Genomic DNA, 27,234 nt, shown 5'->3' with positions numbered 1-27,234 from the left:
AAGAAACTCAAACATTCTCCTTGTTTGGGAAAATCTTTATTGTGAACGACTTAGCCTTGAAAGACAAAGTTACTCTTGTCTTTCAGTAATCTTTAAGAAAACTAAAAATGAAAGAGGACTGAAAAGGAAAAAAACTACAAGACTGTGGTTTTCCTAAGTGCTTGGCAACATATTAGGAATGTCTGAAAGGTGCATTGTGTACTTCTATAACTCTGGGAGGTTGTTTCATGTTGTTATACTTGGTTTTCTTCCTGCCTTAGAAATATAAGAAATAACCAGTCAATTCCACCTTAGTTTGGCTGCAGAATACATCAGAGATGTCATCTGTGAATTTTAGGTTTTGTTGCAGTATAAACGAAGGTGGGGAAGAATTTCAATTCCAAATTTTTACAAAGACATTTTATTATGTCTGAAGTATTTATTTTAAGTAATCATTAATAAAAATAAAATTCAAAAGAAGAAAAGCCTCCATAGAATGTTTTTCAATTTTTTAACAGAGGACAGTTCTTGCACAGTTTCTGTCACAGTCTTACAAATTCGTAATCCATTGATTTTTTCAGGAGAGGGTAGACAATCTGTATTGTGTAGAGGAAAACTGGAACTGAAGTTCATTTCTCTTTTTGTAGGTGACCTGTAGATGCTGAATAGAGGGTTTTTGAAGAGACTTACTGTTAGGAAGGTTATTTATAGGGAAAAAGAGAGATTTCATATATTGTCTGTCGTGGTGAAGTTCAGCTGCGGTTACACATATGAGCTCATGTAGACTTCACTTTGCAAATGGACATTTGCTGCTAGTCTCATGTTTAAGATTTTAGGAGATTTGTCATTCACAATCTATGTAGGAATATTTGACAACCTACTAATTCATCAATGCCTTGGTAAAGTCTTAGATTCGTAACCCAACACATCTGGAGAACTACTTTCATGATATTATGAATGAGATAATACAAAGGGAAAAAATCTCCCAAATGCTCATTATATTTTAGATCTGACATATCTAAGGAATTGATAAACAAGATCTAATCAAGATACAAACTTCCAAAATGTGTCATGTGTCTGCATAATTTAAAGCACAGTGAGTCAATATCTATTAAGTAAAGGAGTATGTTTCAAATCAAGTTTTTGACATGAGAATCTAGCTACAGAATTAACTGTGTTGGGACACGCGTTGCTATATTCCCCTTTTATCTAAGACATTTAACAGTACTAGCACAGAAACACCTCATGCCTAGTATTTCTTCGGCAGATCCCATATCCCTACTGACCTTGGTGGTATTATGTGCCATATTTTCATATGGATTAACTGTTCTTGAACAATTTCCTCAAAGGGATGAAGCATCAGCAGACTTTGTCTGAACATATGGCATTTGTTTCTCCTTATTTTTTTTATCTCAGTTTTTCTCAGAGACTTTTCCTCTGCAATTCTCATTTCCACTAAGATACATTTACATTGTTCTTACTGTGCAAAAAAGGACCTCACAAAAGGCACAAGTGACAATATCTCCAGTTCAGAGGCTGAATACAGCAGCAAGCAGTGATAGAGAAGTGACAGTATAAATAATAATCTCTGACTGACTACCTGCCTACCTACCTACCTACCTACCTACCTACCTACCTACCTACCTACCTCTGATGTTGTAGACCATATTCCCCTCAGAACCACAGACTCACTGAGTAGCAGATTAATTTCTGCTTTCACCAGGGAGCAGTTAGTCACACAAATATCATTTACAGAAGTATTTCCATTAGATTAATAAACACATTAATGGACTGTTCATCAGTTTCGGCTAATGACTAGTTGCCCTCTGCTTCTACGTCAGCATGGACTCTAAATGTTGTAACCTTTTTCTGTGTGGAACAAAGCTGGGTTACTGGGACTGGTAAGAGACACTTACTAGCAATTAAACCCTATTTCTTTAGAGCATGCTAACGTAGTGACACTGTTTTATTATTGTTGTTGATATCGTTGTTTCGATATAAGGTTAGTAGGAGTAATAACACTACTAACTGTTCCTGACAGTGATGTTTCGTATGGCGGTATTGCCTAGGATCTCTGATCATTGTGCAGGACTCTGTTGAACCAGATGCTGCAAAAGCATGAAAAGAAAAAGACAGTTCCTCTCCAATGGATTAATTGTTCTTACGTTGCAAAGAAAGGCTTACTTCCCTGCAATGAAGTGCCTCACTGGACACTGCATGCATACACAGTAATGTATCAATAGAGCCTGGCAGCGGTCAGAAGAAAGCAAAGAAAATCTGTTCCCTTTTCCATCATGTTCAAGATGACAGAAATTGTTTTTCTCCCACACTGAAACAAGGCCAAGGTCTTTCTAGCATCCTCATGAACATGAACTGGATTTGAGAAAGATCTGCTGCTCTAAGGTGTGAGATAGATACACAAATGTTAGTTCATCCTCTGATTCCAAGCAGCATTTGTCATCTCCAGTTCTGGGCAAAGGAAAGAGTTAAAAATGGGTCTCACACATCCTGAAACTTTGATCCTCAGAATCAGAGTGTCTCACTGTGTGTTCACATCCAACAACCTATTTGTAGAAAAGTGTCAATTCTTAAATACTCATTTAAACATTTGGTCAAGAAGGTACAACACATTGGACACAATCTTGTTAACAAAGTTCATTCATCTCTCATGCCCATGATAATCATTCCAGATTGCTGAATGTAGGGGAAGTTTTCTATATCCCTGCTGAGTGGGAGGAGATACAGCACAATAAATACTACAAACTGCTCTTAAATTAGTATTTCATAAGCAACAGTTGTCTGTGCAGCAGGTTCTGACTCCACCTTTTTGCATAGGTAATGTTAAACATACTGTAGTCACTGCTAGAATTCAGTTATAATCTTCACAGTACATGAATTACCTGGAGCAGCTACTTTGGAAAATGTACACACTGCTCCGACCATAGGCACAGAAGACTGTTTGAGCTCAAGTTACAATTTAATTTCTTTGTAGACTTTGATCGATGATGAATCTTAGCTTTTATCCATCATGTCTGAAAACTATTATCTTATTTATTAGGAGTGATTTAGTGGGTTAATAAAACTGATATGGCAGCTGGCCCTGTGATAACAAGTTATTGCAAGTCCCTGAACAGCTTAAGCCTATCATTTCCTTATCAGCTATCATTTGTGTCAGTGTATGCTAAAATCAGGGCTACTACTTGCCCTAGAACATATGTTACAACAAACCACTGAAATTAAAAGAGGAAAGCAGCTCAGTTTGTTTTTTCAAAGGCTGGTTAAGAAAATTGAGAATATGTTCTTTATGACAACTGGTTTCATGTCATTAATTACACAATAGAAATATAGTAAAATACTTATATACTGTACATACAGATAGAAATAGGCATATGAAGAGACAGAAAGAGGGTACTTGTAGTTGTGGGTTAACGATGTTATCGGTGTGTTTGGGATGGGTATATTGCACTCAACAGGAGAGTCCAAAATAACCTATTTAGCTAATGACTTCGACTTGTAAGAGAACTGAAAGTTTTATACCTTATTACTGTATAAAGTATTCCAGATAGAGTTTGAAAAGTATGGATTATAATTTTTTTTAATTGCTTCTGTGTCATGACTGGAAAGCTGTATTTTTTAGAACTAAAAATTCAACTACATGAATTATTGAATGAAGTTAGAATGATTACTGCTATGCCCTTAAGACACACTGAAGAGATACAGAAGATATCTATTCTTCATATAACAAAATGTGACGATTGTAAATTCTGGTATCTTGGGTCATTCCAGAGCAGGGACAAGTATTCTTGCCTACCACCGGAAACCCAGGAACCCAACTCATATAAGAATTTCCATTTCTAGCCCATATATGTCAATATTGAATGAGGTGTTGAATAAACTAGATATTGAATTCAAATTTTGCAAAGAAGTAATGCTTTTCCTTGGCCTCTGGCCCACTCCAACTTTAGCAGGAGAAAATTCCAAATTTGTGGTGAAAGTGTGATGTTTTGTTTTTAGAATTTTAAAAATGGCATGTGATTGAAACTGGGAGATTTAGGGTGTTGGAATGAGAACTAGGCAACTGCTTGCTTACGTGGCCAGTGACGAATGTGCAGATAACATTGTTAAAGAAGCAGTCACAGCTCTATTTTATTTTTCATCCTGTTCAATGCACAACCTTTGCAATGTCAAGACTAAGTAAATGCTGCTATTTCAAAGAATCCATACATGTATATTTTCAATAGCTCTTGTGTCACATCTAAAATTACTTCATTTTCATGAAAGAAGTAAAAATGTCCATGCCTTTAGCATTTGTATCAGAACTTTGTCAAATTCTACGAATTTCCAGATCCAGGTCTTTGGCCCAAGTCTGTCTGTTTAATACTCCTAAACCAAAAGGAGTGGTTGAAAACCTTCAGGACTTTCATTTACAACATAGGTGACACAGTACTGTATGTGAAATGGAGGACAACCGTCTAGTGTTAGGACATCTAATGAAAGGTCCCATTGGCATCCTAAACCACCTCTTTGCAATGTCACTTTGCTTTGATTAACCAGCTCTGACATTAATGGATAAAAATGGAACAGTTATGAGCAGATAATGCCTATGTCTGAACGTCTGAGTATTTACAGGTATTTAAAAATGGTCAGTTCACCACATCACCATCCCTCAGAAAAATACACTTATGAGGCAAGAAAACTAACAGTAAAGAAAAAAGTGAGAAACTTGGCCTTTCTGTGGGTCGCCAGGTACCACTGCGATCTAGTGGTGTTACATAGACTCATCAGTTTCAGACAAAGAGTAAAAGCTATGATGTTTAACAGCAGCCACCTTCTGTCACATTTCTTGCCTGTAAAATCCCGAATGCACACAACAGGCTGTCCAGAAAGAGAATGACTAATTCAGCTGAGATTTTCAAAGCTACCTAGGCTAAGCAAATATATCACCTTAATGAATATTTTCTCAAGTATAGTCTGTGTCTAATGCCTTTGGACAGCTTTGTAGATATAAGACATGAAGGTTTTGCTCATATCTGTGACTGTTCCATACAAGAATACACAGCAAGACTGTGATTTTTTTTTTTAACAGGCATCACCAGGAACAGCAGATATAAGCTGAAAACTTTTGTTTATGTGTTCTATGTACTATTTGCTGGGAGCTTTGTGTCTTGAGAGTGCATTTCTTCCAGCTTTTAGGAAGTTTCAGTAAAATTGATGCGATATGTTGCAAAGTGTTACCTCTGTGTTAGTCTGGGTTTACACGCAATGCTCTCGAAGTACAAGTGTTACTGTGAAGCAGTTGGGTTAAACCAGCTACTGTGCTGTTTTCAGGCTAACTTTAGTAAAGAACAAATGAACCTGAGTATGCTGTCCATAACATTCTTAGACAAATTTGGTTTAACACAATCAGTTTTAAAATCTATTGAGTGGAATTTATAAGACAGGGCCTATCACCTTTGACAGATGAACTGAAGCAAACTTTGCTATGACCAATAAAGAAATAGCTGCCCCCAGCTTGCTCTCCTGCCCTTCTCCTGAAGGTTACTGCTTTTGTAGCAATATCAGTGGAAAGCAGTAAGTATCTACTGCACAGCCTGTTAGCACTAACCCACCCTCTTTAGCGTCTTTGGTTAAGGTGTTGGGGTCAGCACTGCAGAGGCTGAGCAACTGGCACACTTCCTTGTTCGAGATCTATTTGGGAGCAGTAATCTCCAGGAGAGCAGCAAGGGAAACAAACGTGTATGAGAACTTCTTAAGCAGCTAAATAATTCAGCAAAGTCAGTCAGCCTACAACCTAAGAGAAGAATGAGTGAATGACCTGTTAGCATTTTTAGTCATAGGAGGGCGAACACTAATTATAGGGTACACTGGCGAGGTATTTTCAACTGGAGTGCTCTGTGGGACTGTCTAAATATAAGAGTGGTAGGCCTGATAAAATAAACCTGCTAGATCAAACCCAGCACCCTTTCAACAAACAAAGTAAAATGAAAGAGAACGTACATTAAGGAAAAGAGATGTAACATGTTGCTAGGAGATTTGCTGTTTCAGCTACATTCTTGTAAGAGCGAAAGTGTTCTAAGTTTAAAGAAGATAACAGCCTTGAATTTTGGATCAAATCATGACAATGCTGTTTTCTGTGAGACTGGATTTTGTTCCATGTCAGTGAAAGGAATTGGTAGACACTGTTAAGAAAAGTTTTCGGAAAGCATTGAAAATCAATTTGACAGTTTGCTTTACTTGACACATCACTCATAAACACTCCTCTTTTTTCTCCACAGGTATCACTATTATGGAATTGGCATTAAAGAAAGCAGTGCATACTACCACTCTGTGTATTCTGGAAAGGGCTTAACCAGGTACAATAACATAATTTCTGAGACTTAGTCAGTGAAGGTCTAAATTTAACCCTCCCTTAGGAAGGTATTTGTAGGACACTGATTTTTATTGATACCAGAACTAGTATTGCTGCTTATCTCAGTGTCAGGCATTCGTAGATTTGAGTAGCACTTTGCTCTCGAACGATACCAATTTTATTTTAAGAAGTTGATCTAGATCTTTTGTAAGTGTCTCCCAGTATGGCCCCATTGCAGTCAGTGTAGTGCTGCACCAACTTATATCAGAATTTGTTCAAGTTTGTGCAAGGCAGCGAAACACCGTTTCCAGAACACTTGTCTCATTTTGCTTGCTTGTTTATCACCGTCCGAGTTCTTTCCTCAGGACAGCTTCCCATTATGAAACATCTGGAGAATGGTGTGAAGCTGGCACCTGTGGGCAAGAGGGAGGGGTCAGTGTAGATTAATATTTACAGGTCCTTTGACTGGCTAATATCAGTTCAAACCTAACCCAGGAAGCTCTAATTATATTTATTTTAGGGACAGCTAGCAGGATCAATATGTTACAATAGCTGCCTGTTGGTTTGCCAAAGATTAATAGTTCGTAAAACAAATGTCTCTGTTCACATATGGCTTGAATGACGGCTTTCATTGTCTACAGCAGTATACCTGTATGAGTGAGGACTCTGAGAAAAGAAAGGAATAAATGAGTTTATAATCACACACAGAAAATTCAGCTGCTGGCAGATTTAGGTTATATCCAAAGAGACTTTTTCCAAACAATAGAAGTATAAAAATTGAGGGTAATGTTGCTAATGATGCTTAAAGGGAAGGATCTCTCCACTGCAGGATGTAAGGCGTAATAGACTGGAATATGCCATTTCTTTGTCCAGTATTTATCCAGAGTTGCGAAGGTGTTGCTGGCACACAGCGAGATGAGGTTCTTTCGTAAGACAGAATTATCTTGAACAAATTGCTCATTTAATTGACTAAAAGACGGTTATTTTCATTTAAGGGAGTATAGTCACTTAGTCCTCAGCTTTATGTCAGCCAGTGCCCTTTTCATGTAAAGCTCTGTCCTTGCACTATCTAACAGCAATGAATGCAAAGAAAGTAGAGGTTTGCAAAATTCTCTATGGCTGGATTTCCAGTGGTATATGCTCACATAAAGATGGCATAGATACTCTCTAAGATTTGAAGGAGTACTCACTATATCCGCTAGTTAGGAACCTTTCCTTTGTGTTAGGACTTGTGGTCTCTTATAAGAGATGTTGAATTTTCAGGGTCCAGCAGTCAAATTGCTTTCCTAGCTGATTTAGAACAAAAGCTTAAATGGTCATTTTTCACAATCTGCGCCATCACTGTGGTTGCATTTGTCGACATGAACAGAATCATGCGGTAGCCTGGGTTTGCGAACAAGCTTCTGAGTGAGGAAAGAGTCAGGCAATGTAGGGATTCAGAACTGAGAGTGAATCTCCCAGTTGCTGGCTGCTGCATATAATGATCCATCATAAAACCTGTTGTTTGTCTGATGTCTGTGCTGGTAGGTGAGCTATAAAAAATGGTTCATGGATCAAGCTTGAGGCAGAAATAGGCAGGGAAAATATATGGGTTTATAATAGTATCAGATCACAACATGTCCGTGCACAAATATAGGCATGTGGAGGCCTTTACCACAAGGCTTGCGTTTCGATGGCAGCTTGTCAAAAGATTAGAAGGGGCAATGGGCCTCAGTTTAGTTGCCCAAGTATAGGCCTCTACTGCCATTTCAAACTTAACTGGCATTCATGTATTAGTATTTAAGTAATTGAGCTGAGTACAATAGTCCTTAAATGCAGGGTTGCAGGTGCCTGAATCCTTAAATTTCACAGTAAATTTGACCTTTATATATTAAGCCTTGCACTGTGGAAAGAGCATCCCTAACACCAGAAATTGTTAGTATGCACAGCTTTGACTAGCAATTAAGGCTCTCGAAGAGCAGTGCTAGCAGATGCTGCCTCCTGTTTTTGTACACATTCTGTGTACATTTTGCTGCACATGTAGAAATCCACAGTCCATAACAAATACATCCAGCTATGAAGCTAATGAGCTTTATGTTGTAATCATCTGAATGATGCCTTCTTTCATACTTAATCTGTCAATAACCGGAGGAACTCTGTAGGTAACAGATGCTGGATCATCATGTGATGGGAACTGTCAGGCCCCCGTGCCCGGCCTGAGCAGGAGGAATTCCACAACCACTCAGCCTCTGGTTTTCTTTCCTGCCAGCAGAGCATCTCAACAGCATGAAATCCCAATATTGCCACTAATAATTATAATATAACTTCATATTGCCACAGTATCTTATCAGCTGGCAGCTAGCAGAACAGGAAATAACAATAATCGAATGATATTTATCATTATACTGATCAATTAGAATCTCTATCATTACACATTCCCTAGTTTAGTAGTTATAATTTAAAATGTGTGCTTTCTAATTTTTGCACTGAAAAGTTGCCTGATAGTCCAATGATTTCATTGTGCATCTCTCAGTTGGATTCATTATAGGACATTCACTACATTGCAACACATTTTTGACAGCTGATGAATCTTTGATCTCAGAAATGCATTTCACCTTCATCAAAATAATACTGTGGTGAAAAACAATGGAAAACAGCTATGATTTCTTAGTTTTCCTGAGAAGTGTAAATTCTAGATATATTTTTTCTACTCTGAATTTACTCAGCTGTATCAAAAACTTTATGTATGTCCTAGTAAAGACCTTAAGGATTTGCATCTATTCTGCCCTTTTGATGTTTGTGAAGTTGTAAAGATCCAAATAAAAAGCTGAAACTGGGTTTTATACTTTACTGTTTGGTCAATGATCTGAATCTTCGTGTTTTAGAACCCATTTCAGTGGGTTTCCTGATATCCTCAGGCACTTGCAAACCAATGGAAGAAGTTAGTAAAAAAGCATAATTTTTATTATAATCAAATTTGGAGAAATATGATCATTTTTCTAATGGATTTATTTTATGTATCTGTTTTAGATGTGTATACATATACAAACTCTAAAAACGTTCTGCTTATGAAAAAATAATCAAATATGTTTATTTTCAAAGGTTCTCTGGAAGCAAGTTAAAGAATGAGGTAAGTGATGTAGTCTTTCCTTTCACTTCTGTTATAATCCAGATATTATTTGACCTGTGGGTTTTTTCATGTTAATTTCTTTGAAAATTACAGCAATATTTTTCATAAAAGATTAAGACTGCATACCTTTTTTCATGAAGTTGAGTATGTACTCCTGTAAATATTCAAAGGAAAATAAGATTGGAAGGCATCTTCTGGAGTTCCTGTTCCAATCCAGCTCCCCATAACTACAGAGGTTCACAGTAGGCCCTCTTAGACGAAGGGTCAAGCTCTAGCTTAATTTTTTTGCATCCATTGCTTTTGCAGGAGGGCTTTTTCAGAATCTCGTTTTTCTGAATGGAAGCCAAAAGATTTTTTTTTTTTAATAAACTGAGCTTTATACCTCCTGGTCAGGATTGTGTCTCTGTTTTTTGCTCTTCATGACACTTTTTTGTGATATGTCTTTTCGCTGCTTCTGCTAGCTAGATGGAAAAAGCAGCAGCTTTTAGTCACTTCTGATCAGCCTTACAGCCTTTCACTGTAGTTGTTCCGATTTGAATTTCTTTCTAGAAAAAAGATCATGAAGTCTTGTGAATGTCATGTCTCAAATTCCTGTTTGAAATATCTCTTCTGATGAGCCCTAGAACTGCATTTTGGTTTTGTTTGGTTTTGGTTTTTTTCCCATAAGTCACTTACATTTTCGCTACTGTATACTATGGTATAATCACTGTCATTCTGTTCATAATTGTACTAGAAGATTATGTACATTAAAGATTAAGGATTGCTTCCACAATTGTTTTTTGGTACTGAATGCTTGCGTCCATATTATTAAACTCTTGAACCTGCAAAACAGCATAGACACGTCTCTGCCACATTGCCAGGGAGAAAAGTCCCTAGCATGCAGTAACTGTTGAAGCATGACGGGGAATTGTTTGTGAGACTGCTAACTGGCATGGGCCAAAAGAATTCCAGGGACTGTTCTGGTGTTCCAGTATTGCCTGGGAAAGTTTCCTGACACCATTTAATTTACCAGACTAAATATACTCCCTGTGATCAACTGGTACACAGCAAGTCTTTCTCCTTTTTCATTTCCAGATAAGCAGCTCCTAGCTGATAGCAGAAATTCTTACTGGTCCCTGAGAGAGTAGCTTTGCTCTATTGATTTTCATGCCCTTTATTGCCATTATCTCCAAGCCATCCAGATCTTTCTACATGACCTCTTGGTCTTCCTCTTTACTGATGATTTCATTAGCTCATGTCAGCCAATTTAATCTATGAAATGTTCAATGAGATCAGCCCCAAGTCTAATCTTCCGGAATCTTCACTTCAATCTCTTTTCAACCCAGCAGTTTCCCTGTCAACACAACTTGTTAGCATTTCATCTTGAGTCAGTTTCTTAAACGTTTTACATTCTTGTACTAATCCCTGTTCTCACCAGCATAACTAATCATTTCCCATGGTGACACCACGTCAAGTACTTTAGTGAGGTTCAGATAGATTAGATCTGCTGCATTTTCCCTGTTCAGATAATCAGCTATCTTATAAAAAAAAAAAAAAATGTAGTGCTGTGCCATGGGATATCCCCAGCATATTCAAGGATTCATGAGCACTACTACAGCCTTCATTCTTTCAGAGTTTTGGGATGGAAAATTTCTGGTTTCCTTGGCAGAAACAAATGCATATTTACTTCTATCTCTGATGTGGCATTCCTAGTCTGCTTGGGAATTGACAGTCCCATAAACCTGTCTTGTTTCTGCCCCAAAGTTCAATACCTTGGTGGTCCTAGAAAAAGAATCACAGTGATGTTAGTGGAAATAAGTGAGAAAGGGCACATCAGTATGAGTTTTTAATTGTCTAGCTCTGTGTTGTCTGGAATTATTCAGTGAGGTCTTAAAAGAAAAAAATGGCTTGTGTGGTGAAAACTGAATTTTAACAATCTCAGCATACTGAAAATTTGGCAACATACTTTCCTTTAAAGTGAACAGGTGATATATCCTTATTCAGTTGCTTGAAAGTACATGCAGTTAGGTATTCCAGAAATATTTACAATGGCTGCAGAAGATGTAATTCTCAGTAGGAACATAAAGACATTGAAAAGATGTTAAAGAACTGATTGTCTAAATATACTGAGTAAATGGTATTTGAATGAACACTTATTGAGTGCCAGGGACACTGTTTACTTCTGGTATGTTTTATCACATTTTCTAGTATTCTCTCTGTAGGGGGAGATATCAGCAAATTCTTTTATCTAAACCAGTTAGTACACCATTAGAGTCTGCATGGTTAATTAGGCAGATAATATTACTGTCATTATCTTAATGTTAAATGGCCATTAGAAACAGATGGCATTAAATTGAAAGCGCAAGTGGCAGCGCATTAAAATATTAAGTCTAGAACTGAGGCACAGTCATATAACTCCATTAGCAAGGTAAAAAACGTTGCAGATTATCTTCTCTTAAACCTCCCACCACCGTCACTGCCTTCTTTTAAATGAACTAATCCCTTTTAATCAAAGTTTTTAATATATTTCATGGGTAATTGCATGATAAAATAATTGAGATTACTTCTGTTACTAAAAAAAAAACAAACCTCCTGATACTGATAGGCAATTATAAAACTGAAAAAGTATTGATATGAAGAAGCAATAATGTTTTAAAATTTCTATAATTTCTTCGACTAGAGCTTTATATGTGTTTGAATAGTAGATAGCACAGTCAAAGTGCGTTTACATAATGTATGCCTTCATTCCTTGCTATCTGTTTTGGCAGACATATCACCCGATAAAAATAGGGATGTATATGTGGTGAATAAGTTAGTTACAGCTATAGTTTTCCGAATTCAATATTTGAGAGAATTTCATTTGAAACTGGCCTCCGATTGGTGAGTCAACATATATAGGAAAATACTCCCTTTTGCACACTCTTACACTGTATATTACATTATTATTATTACTGTTCCCACTTCAGTGAGATCTGACTGTATGCAAAGGGACGGGAAAAAGCCACTTCAAGTACAGTTCAAATGCTTAGTGCATGGTCATAAATTCCATCGATTACAAAGGGAATCTGCACAGAAGTAATGGATTTACTGCAGGAGCATGCAGAAGACCTGCTCAAGGCTCTGTACACTGCCTTCACATAAGGACTGGGTGGGCTGAAATGGAACAAAAGGTTTCAGCCAAATAGTCTTCTCTAGGTCTGAATGCAGTCCTGTGAGAATAAGTACACTTCAGTCAGTAAGGGCAGAAACATAATACAGATTTTATTGCTTCTCTTGAGGATGAGGATTTCATCTTAATTATGTAATTTGAAAGCTTAATAAGCATAATGTTATGTGCATTATAAATATGAGCATAGTAATATTATGTCACTACAGGATGTTACTGCTCACCTTTAACGAGAAGTAGACTAAACCAGATTTTGTGACAGTACTAGGCTAGGAGTCTAAACAAAGTTTGATTTACCATGTATTGCTTCATGGTCAGTATCCACACATACGAGGCTACTTGTTGTTTCATCCTTCAATCCCATCTCTCCAAAGTCTAGCATCTAATAATTATTTAAGATCTTTTCTCAGTCTGTAACTAGCACAAGATGTGTCTACGATATTTCAGATGTCACATGCTAAAGAGGCTTAAGAACTCTAAGAACTGCAAGGAACTCTCAGATCAGCAGAATTTAGTATAAATCAGGAAGAATTTATCTTGTCTCCAGGTCAGCATTGACTGTGTCTCAACAAAGTAACTGGAGAACACTAAATGGCTGGGAAAATCATTCTCATGGAGATATGAAACCGTGATCATATTAACAGATGTCTTTTTTATTTCCCTTTTTATGTTGCAAAAAAGTTAGCAAGAGAAAAATCATTTATTCCCTTCCTATAAGGCCCTTTGAAACTGCATTTCCTCTTTCCAAGCTCAGTCTGTGATCCCAGACTTAGGACTTAGGGACTGAGCTTCTGTACAGGATTTTTTATATTGTGTAGACCTGTGGCTGTGCGTGCCTGGGCTACCCAGCATAGTTTTACTCTTCCCTTACAGACTAAAGCAAAATGCTTCAAAAATATTCACAGAACCAAGTCTAGTCTCTCTGAGGTGAATGGCCAAACTCTCAGCCATTTCAACAGAGCAGGAGGAAGCCAGCTAAAATCGGTGTCATGCCCCAGGAGGCCATGCAGCTTAGTATTCTTCCTTTTTTTATACAAAGTTCATAGTACCTGTGTTTATGTACATATTTGTTTTAATACAATAGGACACAGGACTAGAAGGTATTTTCTGACCCTTTATGTCAAGTCCGCCAAAATCACAGAGAGCTGTATAATAAATACATAGTTCAGAAGTGTCCATAGACCCTACAAACCAAGACATCCATAATGCTATAAAATATCATCAAACTTTATGATAAACTAAAATAGTGATTACCATACTAAACCGGCAGAAATCAGTATTGCCATGCTATCAGAACTGGAGGAGAGCAACGGAGAACAATAGCATCACCAGTACTTTAGATCCTTGCAGTAGAAAGATACACATTAATTAAGTAAAACTTAGAGTCTCCTTGAGGATGTGACAGTCCATACTGTAGAGGGGAGCTACAGACTGTGTTCTCCTTTAGATTTTAAACATAGATTAAATTCCAAGCTCGTAGAATTCCATGAAGTAATGTAGTTCAAAGGCTGCATGATTCTGAAAACTGTATTTGGTGGAGTTTAGATCTAGGTGCATATTTCATCACCTTCCCAAGTTGGAATCCAAATTTGGATAAACATCAATGTTTTGGAAGGATTTTCTGAATGTAAATATTCTGGAACTTTGAGAGACTCATGAGATAACATACAAGTTTAGCATGAATTGTTGGTTTCAGTTGAACCTGTTAGCTATTTAAACGTTCTTGTTTTTTCCCTTCCATTTCAGGGTGGTTTCACTCGTAAATATTCTCTGAGTTCCAAAACTGGAACTCTCCTTCCAGAGTTTCCAAGTGCTCAACACCTTTTGCTTCAAGAGTGCATTTCTAAAGACAAGGTAAAACATGAGCTACTTCTCTTCCGACTTACACATCAAAAATTGCCACAGAATGTTTCTTCATATCTTAGCCTTTGAGGTATTGACATGAAAGAGCCAGAAATGTCCATAATCAAACAGAGGTGACTGATTTATAGAGGGGGCAAACCTTTACTAACACCGATTAACTGGCTTTCCACTGGAAAGGTGGTTGAATTATTTACCTATTAACTGACCTAGTATTTTACAAACTGACGGTATGTAAGATGAGGAGAGCAAAACAAACAAATAACTGAGAGTTGTATTCATTCCAAATGCCTTTGGATTTAAGGTAAATTTTGTTCTGATTAGATCGGAAGAAATAATTCACAACAAATAATTCACAACAAATAATTAGATGATCTTTACTCTGTCTTATTAATTGTTGGAAAAGAGACTGAGAATCTGAGCATGTGTTTTCTTTTTAAATTAGTAAAATCGTATCCCTCAAATCAATACTCAGTACTGCTCATCCTAAGGGTAGCTGGCATATGTTTTATGTCTTTGATTGCTTGCCTGTGTGTTACGTCTGTGTTTCTGGTCATGTTACAGGCTGCTACATCCCTAAACTGTGCTAGAAACCTTTTGGTACACATTGTGAACTCTCCAGTTTAGCCTTTGGTATGGGTCATGATGGTAGCTGTCTGGAGATAAGTTGATTTAAAGCTTTTTGATTTATGAGCCCTTCCTCTGAAGTTTGTTCTGTGAAAGTACTAAATCCTAGGATTCCTGTTTTGTTTAGGATTCCTAAACAAAAGGAGCCATCTGTATTACAGAGATCTTAGCTGGAAGTCTTACAGTTCCTGAAGAAAGTCTGAGAGCTGGTGTACTCAGCAGTGTGCACCACCTGCTGCTGTAGTCTCCATCAGTGAATTAACATCTCTTATATATCCAGCATTCTCATAACCTTTAAATCTGAAGAGCATTTGAGGTTCCTTGCAGACCCAGCACAGCAGCGTAAGCAAAACCAAATTTTACCACTCCAACAATGAACAAAAAGATGCAACTCATTTTCTCTTCATTATTGGGTCAGCAGCAATTGGTCTGATGTTGAGACCAGATGATGGGAGGACCCAGGAGGGCTTTACATGTGACCCTGTCTGGGGACAGACTCATGGAGTTATGAGAAGACTGTGGGAAGAAAGATGAATTTCTGTGTGTCTCCCTTGCTCTTTTTCCTTGCTGCTCTTTCCTCATTTCCTTGTTATTTCCTGTTTTCTTTCCTTACTGTCTTTCCCCTTCTTCAGATTATCTGACCAAGGGTTACTGAACCTAAGATATTTAGGTACTCTGTTGAAGAGAGCCCATGCATAAAGTTTGACTCCTGCATTAAACTCCTAAGAAACTGCATGCAACTGAAATCTCTGGAGAGTCCATAAATGTAGCAGTCTGCACCAAAACAGAATGAAAATTTCTGCATTTTGTGTTTCTGAAGAAAATTTACCCAAACTTTAGAGTTCCATGAACCCCTTCCAAAAAAACTCTTGTAAATGTTCTTGAATCTTACCCTTTGCCATTGTTTTTCAAAGATATATAGTTACAGAAACAGCTCTGAAAGTCAGCAAGGTCCATTTTCGAAGAAACCTGCATGCTAAACCTGTTGAAACAAGGTGGTACGATGTTCTTTTGAAACCTGATATTGGTTTGCCGGAGAAGTTCACAAGCTACAACAAACTTTCTGTAATTCTGGACCAGAAGAATGGTTTTGCTAGTATTTTTCTTTGCTTAAAATACTTTACAAATTTCTTGTTTTATAATTTCCTACAAATCTAAAAATTTACTACCATTTTTTACAAGCTCTTGTAATGACTCTGCACAGTTATTAAAATAAGGGAACACTCCACTCAGATAAATTAGCCTGATGAGATGAAAGGGAGTTCTGCTTTTTAAAGTTCAGTTCGTGTAAGGCAGTGATTAAACTTTGACCAAATGACTGGCAGCTATTTTCTCATTTATCCAACTAGATGATGTTTCAGAACAGTCATAGACGCCTATAGTAGCCTAATGATTAACTTGCACTACTCTTTGAGATTAATCTTAGCTTCAGAAAGGTGAATTTACCATCTGCCTGGCTAATCTAGCTATTGCCTTGCTTTGATATCCACATTTTCACAGTGTATACAGATTTGGATGCTGCATTTCTGACAATGGCATTGAGGCTTAAAGATGTCGATAAAACTAAAGATGAGTGACCTCCTCATCACTTCTGGATATACAGCTGCCTATTTGTAAATATGCATTGTAAAACAGTTTATATTCTATATTTAAATGCTAGCTACAGAAAGAAGAATCCTAGATCACTACTGCAAATAAAGGAGAGAACTAAGAAACTCTTTTTAATCTTTCTTTCTTCCAAAACAGGTAGATACTCTTATCATGATGTACAAAACACACTGTCAGTGTGTCCTTGACAATGCAATTAATGGGAACTTTGAAGAGGTAAGGTTGTTTGAACACACATTCTTGGTATATATGCACAGGGAGCCAAGAAAGCATTATTTATGTCCATGAATCTGGTTCCTACCCCTTTAGATTCAGCATTTCTTATTACATTTTTGGCAAGGAATGCCAGACCATCTTCTTCCCCTGCTTGAAAATCCCATCATCGTTGACATCTTCTGTGTTTGTGACTCAATACTGTATAAGGTAAGTTAAACATTTAGCTACATGGATAATCTCAGCCATGTTGCAGCTTTTGCTTGTGTAAAAACAGCGTTGAAGTTAGAATAACATGATGCTGTGACTGCTTTCTGCCTTGTACCTGTGCAAATCAGCAAGAATTCCATTGAAATCAAGAACGTAAAACTGACATATGTGAGAGCTGGACTCCAGTCTCAGCTCTGCTGCCCACTTGGTACATGACTACAGACAGCACAATACTGGTGAAATCTTGACTTGCTTGAATGTAGCTAAAAGAAATGCTTGTGTGCTTCACTGACAAGGCTGTGTTAAGTCTGGATGAAAAATGAAGCCTTGTTTTTACTGAAAAGATTATTGCAGTTTCTACCAGCAAAGAATTTGTGGCAGATCCATGAGGTGATTCCACATGTGTATTTGCTACTCACCGGTTATGTCAGGTCATGGTTTTGTGTTACAGAGCTGGAACAATGCTAGGTTAAGATATTGTTGCTTCTCTTGCCCGCTACACTTCTTTCTGTTCCTATGCTGCTGGATGTACCAGCAAAACTGCTGCATTCAGAACTAGTTTGCATTTGGAAAAAAATGTAAGGAACATTTGTTTTGTAGAGTTTTTGTGCCATATGAGTTCTTTGATGTAGTTCACAGCATGATCATACAAATAGTTGAAACTAAGTGAAACTAAGGAGTATTGCAAGGTTAGGATTAAGCAATAGAGCACTGGGGAAAAAATGAAGTAATTCCACCAAAAGTTTCCTGAATTTTTAATTTGGAAAATCAGATCAGAACATTAATTAACAGCTGCCAGGTACTTTAAGTTCCTCTAATAGGACATGCCATTTAAATACAAAAGTATTGTCTTGCTCTAACCATTTCACAACCACATATGGGAAGAAACACCTATCAGCATTAACAAGAAACACCAAGCAGTCAAAGCAAGAGACTTGGGGCTGTTTAGCACTGAGTGCCTTGTTGTTACCTATTTGTCATTCCTTACTGTACAAAAATATGGGGAAAAATCCAGAAAAGATGCAAATACGTGTTTCCTAGAAGCATATCCAGCTGTAAAGTAAGAACAGGTGTTTTAGTTAGCGGAGTGAAGTAAAGGTGATTAGCATCAAAGATCATAATTACTACCCTGGAGATGACACATTAAGTCTCATTTACTTGTAGAGGCTGTATTGTACCTTGAGTTTATGAGTTTTTCCCTGCTCTACATGTGCTGTCCCAATAGATTCAGTATTAACTTTCTTGTAATTAATATTTAATGTAAGAAGAAATACTACAGAAGCACTAAACTAGAAATCGAATAAGGTAGAATTTCTCAAAAGTTCATAAATTTACTATTGTGTCTCTTTGTCTTTCATCATTCCTCATTTATAATCATGTTAGATACTCTTGACATCACAGCTGCCAGAAAGAAGGAGGAATGTTACTGCGTTGTTATCAAACCATTTACATTAGTAGTGGAAACAGTTTATTGGGATATAGGCTAACAACTCTGTCCTCTGCAATAACATTCCCCAGAAGGCATGCCAGATGTTTTTTGCCGAAACATCGCATTTAGCTATAGGGGATTTGTCCTAAACTCTGAACATCTTCAGTGCTACACGCAGCGTGGCAGAAAAAAGAGTCACGTGACTAAGAGCAGTGGAAGACTTGTGAGACGCTTAAGTATCTGCTTTACTGAGACTCACAGTGATGCTAGAAAAGACGAAGTGTTTATACATCTCACTTCTACTGATTTCCCTACTTTAAGACATGAGTGATAGCACTTTCTTTATTTACTGGCATGCTGGCATACATTAAGAATGGGAGCTATCTAAGTATATAAATATCTCATATTTTCCTATCTGATAGTGATGGGAGAAGTCTAGGTATATAAATATCTGGACAATAGGTTGAATAGCTTTATTCTGTATAAATTTCCTGTCCTTATCACTTTGCAATCTAAGTACACAAGACAGACATGAGTGAATAAATGGCCACTGGAAGCTTAATACCATTTTCTGTTACCTTTTTGAAGGTTCTTACAGATGTGCTCATCCCTGCAACAATGCAAGAAATGCCGGAAAGGTAGATATCTGACACTTCATAATAATGCTACATTCTGTTTGTTAGGCATATTCCAGGTAAATAGCAGAAATTCTATATCCTAGAGAAATTTTCTAATAGTATTTATGCTCATTATTAGAACAGTAGAGTATGTATTGCAAAATACTGTCAGCTCTGAAGACAGCTATAGATCAGCCTTAAAATATTACACAGTATTTTAATGTCCCATTTTACTGGCTTATTGGACATTTTGAAATACATTTCTTCTGCACTAAAGCTCTAGAAGATGAAAAAATAAACAAATGCACTTATATTATGTAAGGACAATTAATTGTTACCTTTTTTTCAGAATACTTTTCAGGATTGTTTCCCATGCATCACCATAATATCTAAGCATTTTCTCAACAAGACGTTAATAAGAGGACTATTATAATTTACCTGTAAATCTTCCTATCTTTCCTTTCTCTTGAAGGGCATATTGTTTGGGGTTTTATGTCTGAGTAAGGCCTTCAGCTTCAGATAATCTCCAATGGTTCTTGGATTTCTTATGGTTCATTCATAAAGCTAGTGTTTTTCAACCTACTTCAATCGGCAGATGGCTTACAATTTTTCTCAGCGGAGGTACAGATCAATATATAGTCAATTTTAGCCTTTTGATGATTGGTCATTTCCTGTTTCCTTTTGGTGACATCTGAGAAGTAGTTCATGGATATGTCCAGGAGTCTGTTAATCGCAGATCGAAACCCAACTATTTAAACTAATGAAAGACAATTTTTACTGTTGTTTCTCTAAATCACATTTTTTTCCTGTAGTTTACTGGCAGATATAAGAAATTTTGCAAAAAACTGGGAGCAGTGGGTTGTTTCCTCTTTGGAAAATCTACCAGAAAACCTGACAGATAAGAAACTGCCTATTGCACGAAGATTTGTTTCCTCCCTGAAACGACAGACGTCATTCCTACACCTAGCACAGGTAAGCAGAATAAGACTGTACATCCAAAAAATTGTCAACTATATGCAGTGCACCTTGCTGGCTATGAGAAAGAGTGCATTATTTTTTCAAGGTTAAACTTCAGCCATGGAAGACTTAAACCTTGTAGTTTTAACCATGCAAGAAGGAAGCAGCCATAAAGCTGACCAAAACTTCAGACTTTTGTAGTAGAAAAGGGAGAAAAGACCATGGTTATAATGAACTGCTATCATGGGAACTTTTGACAGTCAAATGATGAAGTGGAATATATGGGTATTTGTTTTAGTTCCAAATTGGAAAATATCAGATGATCCTTGTTGCCTAGCAAAGGCTCACTGTCTTGTCCATGATGTCCTTTGGTAAGCTTATTTCTCTTTGAGTTTTGACTGAAAGGAGAACATGTGAGTGACAAGTAGCTGAGGGCTCCAAGGCTGTGTTGGCAGGATACACATATCTTCAATTAGGAGACATGTCCATGCAATGGTTTGATAGGTTGTACAAAAGGACACAATGCCTTTTGGGGAACTTAAGTGCTAACAGCTTGGGCTTTGAGGTGATAGTCCTCGTTAATAACTGTAGATGCACCATATATTCATATTGACTTAGTTTTCTCTTTCACAAATATTAACACAGAAGTAGCACATGGGTGACATCGTGAAGATGATCTGATAGGAAGGGAAGAGCATGAGAGTCTAGTGGAAGGGAAGGGAAACATTGTCTCGTCTGATCTACAAAAAACCCAGCCATGATAAGAAAATTAAACAGAATAGGATTCTTCTCTGAGGAGTTATTCAGGTGATCCCCAAGTGTGGGTCTGTGTTGGTTTTGGCTGGGTTAGTCTTCTTCATGGTGGCTAGTATGGGGCTATGTTTTGGATTTGTGCTGGAAACAGTGTTGATAATACAGGGATGTTGTAGGTATTGCTGAGCAATGCTTACACAGAGTCAAGGCCTTTTCTGCTTCTCACACTGCCCCACCAGCGAGTAGGTAGAAGGTGCATGAAATATTGGGAGGGGACACAGCTGGGACAGCTGACCCCATCTGACCAAAGGGATATTCCATACCACCAGATGTCATGCTCAGCAACAAAACTAGGGAGGAGGTTGGCGGGGGGGGGGCACTGCCTGGGCACTGGCTGTGCAGTTGGGTTGATGGTGAGCAATTGTTTACATTTGCATCATTTGTCTTTCTTGGGTTGTATTTTTCTCTCAGTTTTTCTTTTCCCTTTTCCTTACATTTTTTTTTAAATTATTCAACTGTTTTTATCTCAGCCCACAAGTTCTCTTACTTTTACACTTCTCATTCTCTCCCCATCCCACCAGAGGCTGGGGACTGAGTGAGTAGCTGTGTGATGCTCAGTTGCCAGCTGGAGTTAAATCGTGACAGGGTCTCAGCATTTTGCCTTGCCTTCTCTTACAGATTGCCCGGCCAGCGCTCTTTGATCAGCATGTAGTGAATTCCATGGTGTCAGATATTGAAAAAGTTGATTTGAATAGTATTGGCTCTCAGGCACTCCTTGCAGTCTCAGGGAGCACAGACTCTGATGGGGAGGTCTACAGTGAATGTAAGTCCATAGTGAAATATGTGTATCATTAGAAGTAATTCACTCTTTCATTCCATGCCACACTAGTCTACTTGGAGATGGACTGAGAAAAGGCACATGTAGACACTTGCATTCTCTAATGCAGCTCAGTGTTAACCTCAGTAGCTTTAAGAAAACCAACTAGTTGCACCAGCATGTCCTACGAGAACAGAAGCTTGTGCTGGGAAGTCATTCCAGCTAGATGACTTTAAATGACTACTGAAAAAATAATTTACATGTCAGTTGCTAAATGTAATAAAATCTCTTTTGAAGTTTTTCCCTAATCATATGGGGATATTAGCACGGATCAATTCTTGAATGATGTCTCAAAAATTCCATGTCATTATGGCTTAATTTAATGGATATTTGAGCTAGATTACTTTTTTTTTGGCATGAATAGGGTTTTTTTTTTCTGAAAGTTGCTCTTTAAAAAAAACATAATTTTCTATAAAGTGTAACAGCTATTTTTGTACACAGAATAGAGTGGAGTAAAGTAAAAATTTTGAGGTTGTTAATTTTCATATACATATGTATTGCTGAAGAAAGATATAGCCATTTTCTCTATTAAAAAGACAGCTTTTGTCATAGGAATCATGCTGATCAGACTTTGGAAAGCTGAAAGGAGAGCAATAGCAATATCTTGTCTTCTAAATATTGTTACTTTGATCACGAAAGTTTATTGTCTTTAATGATTTACAATCCTATTCACATTTTCATTTGAGTTGCCCATTTCCTACTTCTTGTGTAATTTTTTTCTGTTTTTTTCTTTGTCTTCTTTCACACTGGTTAAAAACAGAAAAGGAGAAGAGAAATAAATAGTCATTCAGGCACTTTTTTGAAAATCGGAATTCAGGAAGTTAGCTTTACATTATATTGTGAGAAACTTGTAAAATATAAGGGAAACGTAAAACAGTGTACAAGTCTGCCACATTACAGATAAAGCTTTATTACTCAACTTAGTAATAGAAAGGTATGCAAGGCTGAATCTTAAAATGAATGGAAAATAGAAGAATTTTTTTGCTTTTATTTTCTTGTAAAACTTCATTGTCTTACAACCTGTATAATTGTAATGCTTAAGTAATTATAATACATACGTCTGATAGATGTGTGTCTGCTTGCTTTGCTGGGAAATTGCTCATTTCTTCACTGCTCTAATTCTTTGCTCTTCCTTTCCATGCTACAATACTGTCATATGGCTGGTGAGTGGCTTTTTCTCACATTCAGAATAGCAAGCAATGATATGTTCTCCTTTTTACGTGCTAGATGACTCTGTTGCAGTGTTCCAAGGACTGAAGGACCTTCTAAAGAAGAATGCCACTGTGGAATCATTTATTGAATGGTTGGATACTGTGGTTGAGCAAAGGGTTATCAAGGTACCTTTCAAATGTTCTGCCTGACTCAAGACCAAATCCTACTCCCCTTACTCCTTACACAGTCCCTTACTTATGCAGTCCCATTGGTTTCCCACATGGGATTCTCATCCCTGCTCTCCTTATGGTAACAGGGGAGATCTTCATTTGATGTGAAAGGTTCCAGTGCCTGTAGTTCTAATTAATCATGTTGAGTGCGGTTGAGCAGTCTTATGAGTGTGACAAACTAAGAAGCATCTTAACTAAAACATTAGAGTCAGCACTGTCCGAAATTGTACGTGAAAGGAACCCATCCACCTTATCTGTGCATGCAGAATCTCAGGGGTATTGCCCGATGAGTAGCGTGAACAAAAGTTGTTCCTTAGCGAAGCAATTCTTTCTTTCATGGTATTCAGATGGTACTGTATGTGGTAGAAGTATGTAGCAGATCGATTCAGAAATAGCGAACTTGCAGAAGGATTTCTACAGACCAGGATGGAAGATAGAGTTTGTAGCTTTATAAGGTGCTTAACTCGGTAATTGTGGGTTATGGTGGGATTTTTTTTCCCCTGAATTACAAGATGCTTTATAATTCTAAGTATTTCATATGCATGTAGTTATACAGGAATGGTTACACTATAGTTCAGAACAAAATAATAGAGTTCTGAGTTATAGCTCAAGTAAGAGGTGTTCACCCAATATGTGACTTGCATGTAAGCTAGCAGAATAAAATGTTACACGTTGCTTGCTAGTAGCTAAACACTGGTCTGCTCATCAGGTCATGTTCTATCTGGAAATGCAATATCTTATCCAGCATTTTAGGGATCATCTTGATACGAATGGGTGCAAGAGCAGGAGACCGTTCATTTAGCTTTGGCTGGCTTACAGAAGAGTGACTGCCACTTATAAAATAACCATGGGCATGTCATTTTTCCTTTCTTCACCTGTTTGAAAAAATTTCAATGGAAACAGCAAGAATTTATCTTTTTTTTAAAGCACTCCGAGTTTCCTAGCATTTGCTGTCGTATGTGAGCAGCACTGTGAAGACCTTTGGATAATTCAGGGCAGCAGAGCCAAAGCAAGTCCTCGTACACGCTCACCTAGACACAAAAACTCCCACTGAAGCTGAGAAATCACAACTTATTTTAGAACTGAATGATTATGGTCGAAAATTGATTCCACAATTTCAAAAGACAATGCCTGATAAACAAGCCAGGCAGAAAAGGTGAAGCACTCTCCCATTCAGAATCTACTGATGTGATACTCTGTTATTAAAGTTAACAGGTTCCTAGCATTGTTGTCTTGTGGTTAGGGGTAAAAAATACCTACAAGTCCTGATAAGTGGCTAGGTCAACTAAGCAGAAGCTAATAATTTACAAAGCATGTAATCCTTCTATTGCTGTCTGCCTTCTGTTCATGCTAAAATGTGGTTACTGTCACACTAAAGTAACAGATTCTTTCTGCTTGCTGTTTGAGAAAGCAACCGGGCATACGTTACCACAGGACCAAGTCACTGCCAGAGCAAAATGACAGTATGAAATAAGCAGCATTAAAAGCGTCAGTGTTATGATAGTGAACATACCATTTTGTAAGAGAAAGTCTGGCCAGTATTATACAGGTTGTATTAAAGTACAAAGACTAATTTGTGTTCCCTGTTTGTGTGGAATCACATAGTGCCAGAGGGTGGCTTTTTTATTTTCTGCCCTGTACACCTGTATATTCGCAGAACAATTTGGCACCTTTAATACTAGAATATGAGCTAATTTATTCAGGGCACAGCAGAGCCCAAGCAGTAAGCAGTTTGCTTTATCTAACATTGTCAGAGCTCTACTCTGGTTGCACTGAAAAGAGTGAATGCTGCTCTTCTTTATCACTTTCAGACACACATTATGAAGACAGGTTGAAGGAGGCAGAGTGATCCACCCTGCCACATCAGCTTGAGTCAAGAACTCCTTGAACTCTCAATGATACTCAGTTTTCCTTTCTTTTCTCCTGTGTTCAGAAAGTACGTTAGCATTCTTAATAGTATTTTACTGTTCTCTTTCAGGCAAGCAAGCAAAATGGGAGGTCATTAAAGAAGAGAGCTCAAGACTTCCTTCTCAAATGGAGTTTTTTCGGTGCTCGAGTGATGCATAACCTAACTCTGAATAATGCATCAAGTTTTGGTACCTGGGCTTTGTAGAAACACTCCTGTTTTGTACATATGTGCTAGCACTTACCAGCTTTCCACCATTTCCTCAGCAGAGGAACCTGCCCTAGTCTGGAGATACTTTGATCAAAGCCACAAATGCTGTGTAACTTGTTTTTCAAACTAACATTTCACAGTAAATGCTAGCAATGTTTTGTTGGTGACCTGTGTCACATGTTCATTTTTGAAAGGTATTTTTCTTTTGAATTGCTGTTTTGTACTGCTTTGCCATTGAAGAGCTAGAGGCTCTCTATTTGTTTTGTTATGACAATGGAAGTTTAACTGCGTATCTCAGTATAGGAGACAGAAGATTTAAATTATTAGTTCTGCATGTGGATTATTTTGGGTAAGAGTTACTGCTGTATAGAAGTTCTTGTGCATAGTATATTTTCATAAAAGCAAAAGGAATTTGGCCAATTATCACTCATTTAATCCTGGGATCAGCAGACAGCTGATTCAACAGTGTTTGTGGCTTTTAAAATTATGGTCCATATGTTCATCTCTAGAAATGTTTACATTTTGGGGGACTCTCAGAAACAACCTTTTATAAAATAGAAGATAGCAGAGCAAGTGAAACTCACTTTAAATCTAGTACATAATTTCCTAAGTTTAGTTGTAGGTACATTGTTATCTAAAATTCAGAGGGTATTTGAAATGGCTGTAAGAAGACACACATTTTTAATGTAATATATCCTTGAAATAAGGTCAAAGACTTCACCAGTTATTGTCTGGTTATTTAGCACAAGGCAAACAGAAATAGAGCAGAGGCATTCTAGCAGACTTCAGCCTTATCTAGCTCCACTGTGTGCCCTCTTCAAGTATAAAGCATGTCTCACTTTCATCAGTATTTTTCTTTGATGTAATTAGCGGTCAAATAGCCACAGGACAGTAAACAATTGAGCTAGGTGGGCCAGTGCAAAGAGAGATTAGAGCTAGAAGTCAGGCACTATTCCTTGTTGGTCTTGCCAGGTCATTTAAAGTCCACAATTATTTGTTTGTTTCACTCGCTTCTTGTAGAGTGGTGAGAGATGGTCACAGAGATAACTCAGCTACTCTCTCTCTTTCTCCCGCAAAAGGTTCTTTTCATTTGATCCGCATGCTACTAGATGAGTACATCCTGCTCGCCATGGAGACACAGTTCAACAATGACAAAGAACAAGAACTCCAGAATCTGCTGGACAAATACATGAAGAATTTAGGTAACTAGAGCTTGGTTCTTTTGAATGTACTGTATTTTTAGAAATGGACATATTTGTTTAAGCAGAAGCAGGCTTACTGTCTTCTTCTGAAAGTGTAGTTATAAGCAACATTGTCTAATTTACCTGAAAATCATGTAACCATTCACTCAGCAATTCATTCCCACCTTCCTACCATAGTTCACAACATTTTGTGGGAATGTGAATATGCTGGATCACTGAAATGATGTTTGGATGCAACAAATACTTCTAGGTACATCTAAAGGGCCACAAGCTGCAGTGTGGTATGAGGTCTAAGTAGCAGAAAGGGCAGGAATTCCTAATCCAGTTTTCCTGCCACAAGTTGCACCTTGAACTAGGAATAAGTTAAAAGTTACCAAAATGCAAATATCCCTGAAAGAGTTGTGCTGAATTATTTTTTATTAACAGTAGCACTAGCAATCAGTTTTTAACTTTTTGGTTGTTATTACTCTAAATCTTCACTTTGCTGCAAGAAACTTGCATAGAATTTGTCTGAAAGTAGATGCTATGCTTTTTCTTTTAATTCAGCTTTCAGGAAAAAGACTTGTGCTATGTAGCACTTTCCTTATCCTTGGATACTTAGGTGAAGTACTTGAAACCATAAGGTAAAGTCATGGTTTCCACTGAAGAATAACAGAACTTCCACTGACTGTATTGATAGTCTGCAGAAAACTGAAGAACTGCTGAGTATAACAAATATTTTTCTCTACATATCAATATGAAAATAGAGTTCAAGCATTCTAAATTTCTCATTATTAATTCTTTAGGATGAAGTGTCATTTA

The 27,234-nt window shown here is 37.4% G+C and overlaps 1 protein-coding gene across 1 annotated transcript in view; it reads left to right on the top strand.

Moving 5' to 3' along the window:
- RFX6 (regulatory factor X6) overlaps positions 1-27,234 on the top strand; it is a 37,141-nt gene that overhangs the window by 5,495 nt on the left and 4,412 nt on the right. The window contains exons 4-14 of the mRNA XM_075444892.1: positions 6,255-6,332; positions 9,410-9,437; positions 14,329-14,436; positions 16,816-16,893; positions 16,987-17,100; positions 19,118-19,167; positions 19,959-20,118; positions 21,535-21,679; positions 22,961-23,070; positions 25,094-25,211; positions 26,311-26,433. Coding sequence (XP_075301007.1) covers positions 6,255-6,332; positions 9,410-9,437; positions 14,329-14,436; positions 16,816-16,893; positions 16,987-17,100; positions 19,118-19,167; positions 19,959-20,118; positions 21,535-21,679; positions 22,961-23,070; positions 25,094-25,211; positions 26,311-26,433 — 1,112 coding nt within the window. The remainder of the gene's footprint in view (positions 1-6,254; positions 6,333-9,409; positions 9,438-14,328; positions 14,437-16,815; positions 16,894-16,986; positions 17,101-19,117; positions 19,168-19,958; positions 20,119-21,534; positions 21,680-22,960; positions 23,071-25,093; positions 25,212-26,310; positions 26,434-27,234) is intronic.

Source organism: Opisthocomus hoazin, chromosome 2 (assembly GCF_030867145.1).
Source record: "Opisthocomus hoazin isolate bOpiHoa1 chromosome 2, bOpiHoa1.hap1, whole genome shotgun sequence".
Classification (NCBI taxonomy): domain Eukaryota; kingdom Metazoa; phylum Chordata; class Aves; order Opisthocomiformes; family Opisthocomidae; genus Opisthocomus; species Opisthocomus hoazin.
Note: the sequence above shows the minus strand (reverse complement) of the source record. Positions and strands in the feature narration are given on the sequence as shown.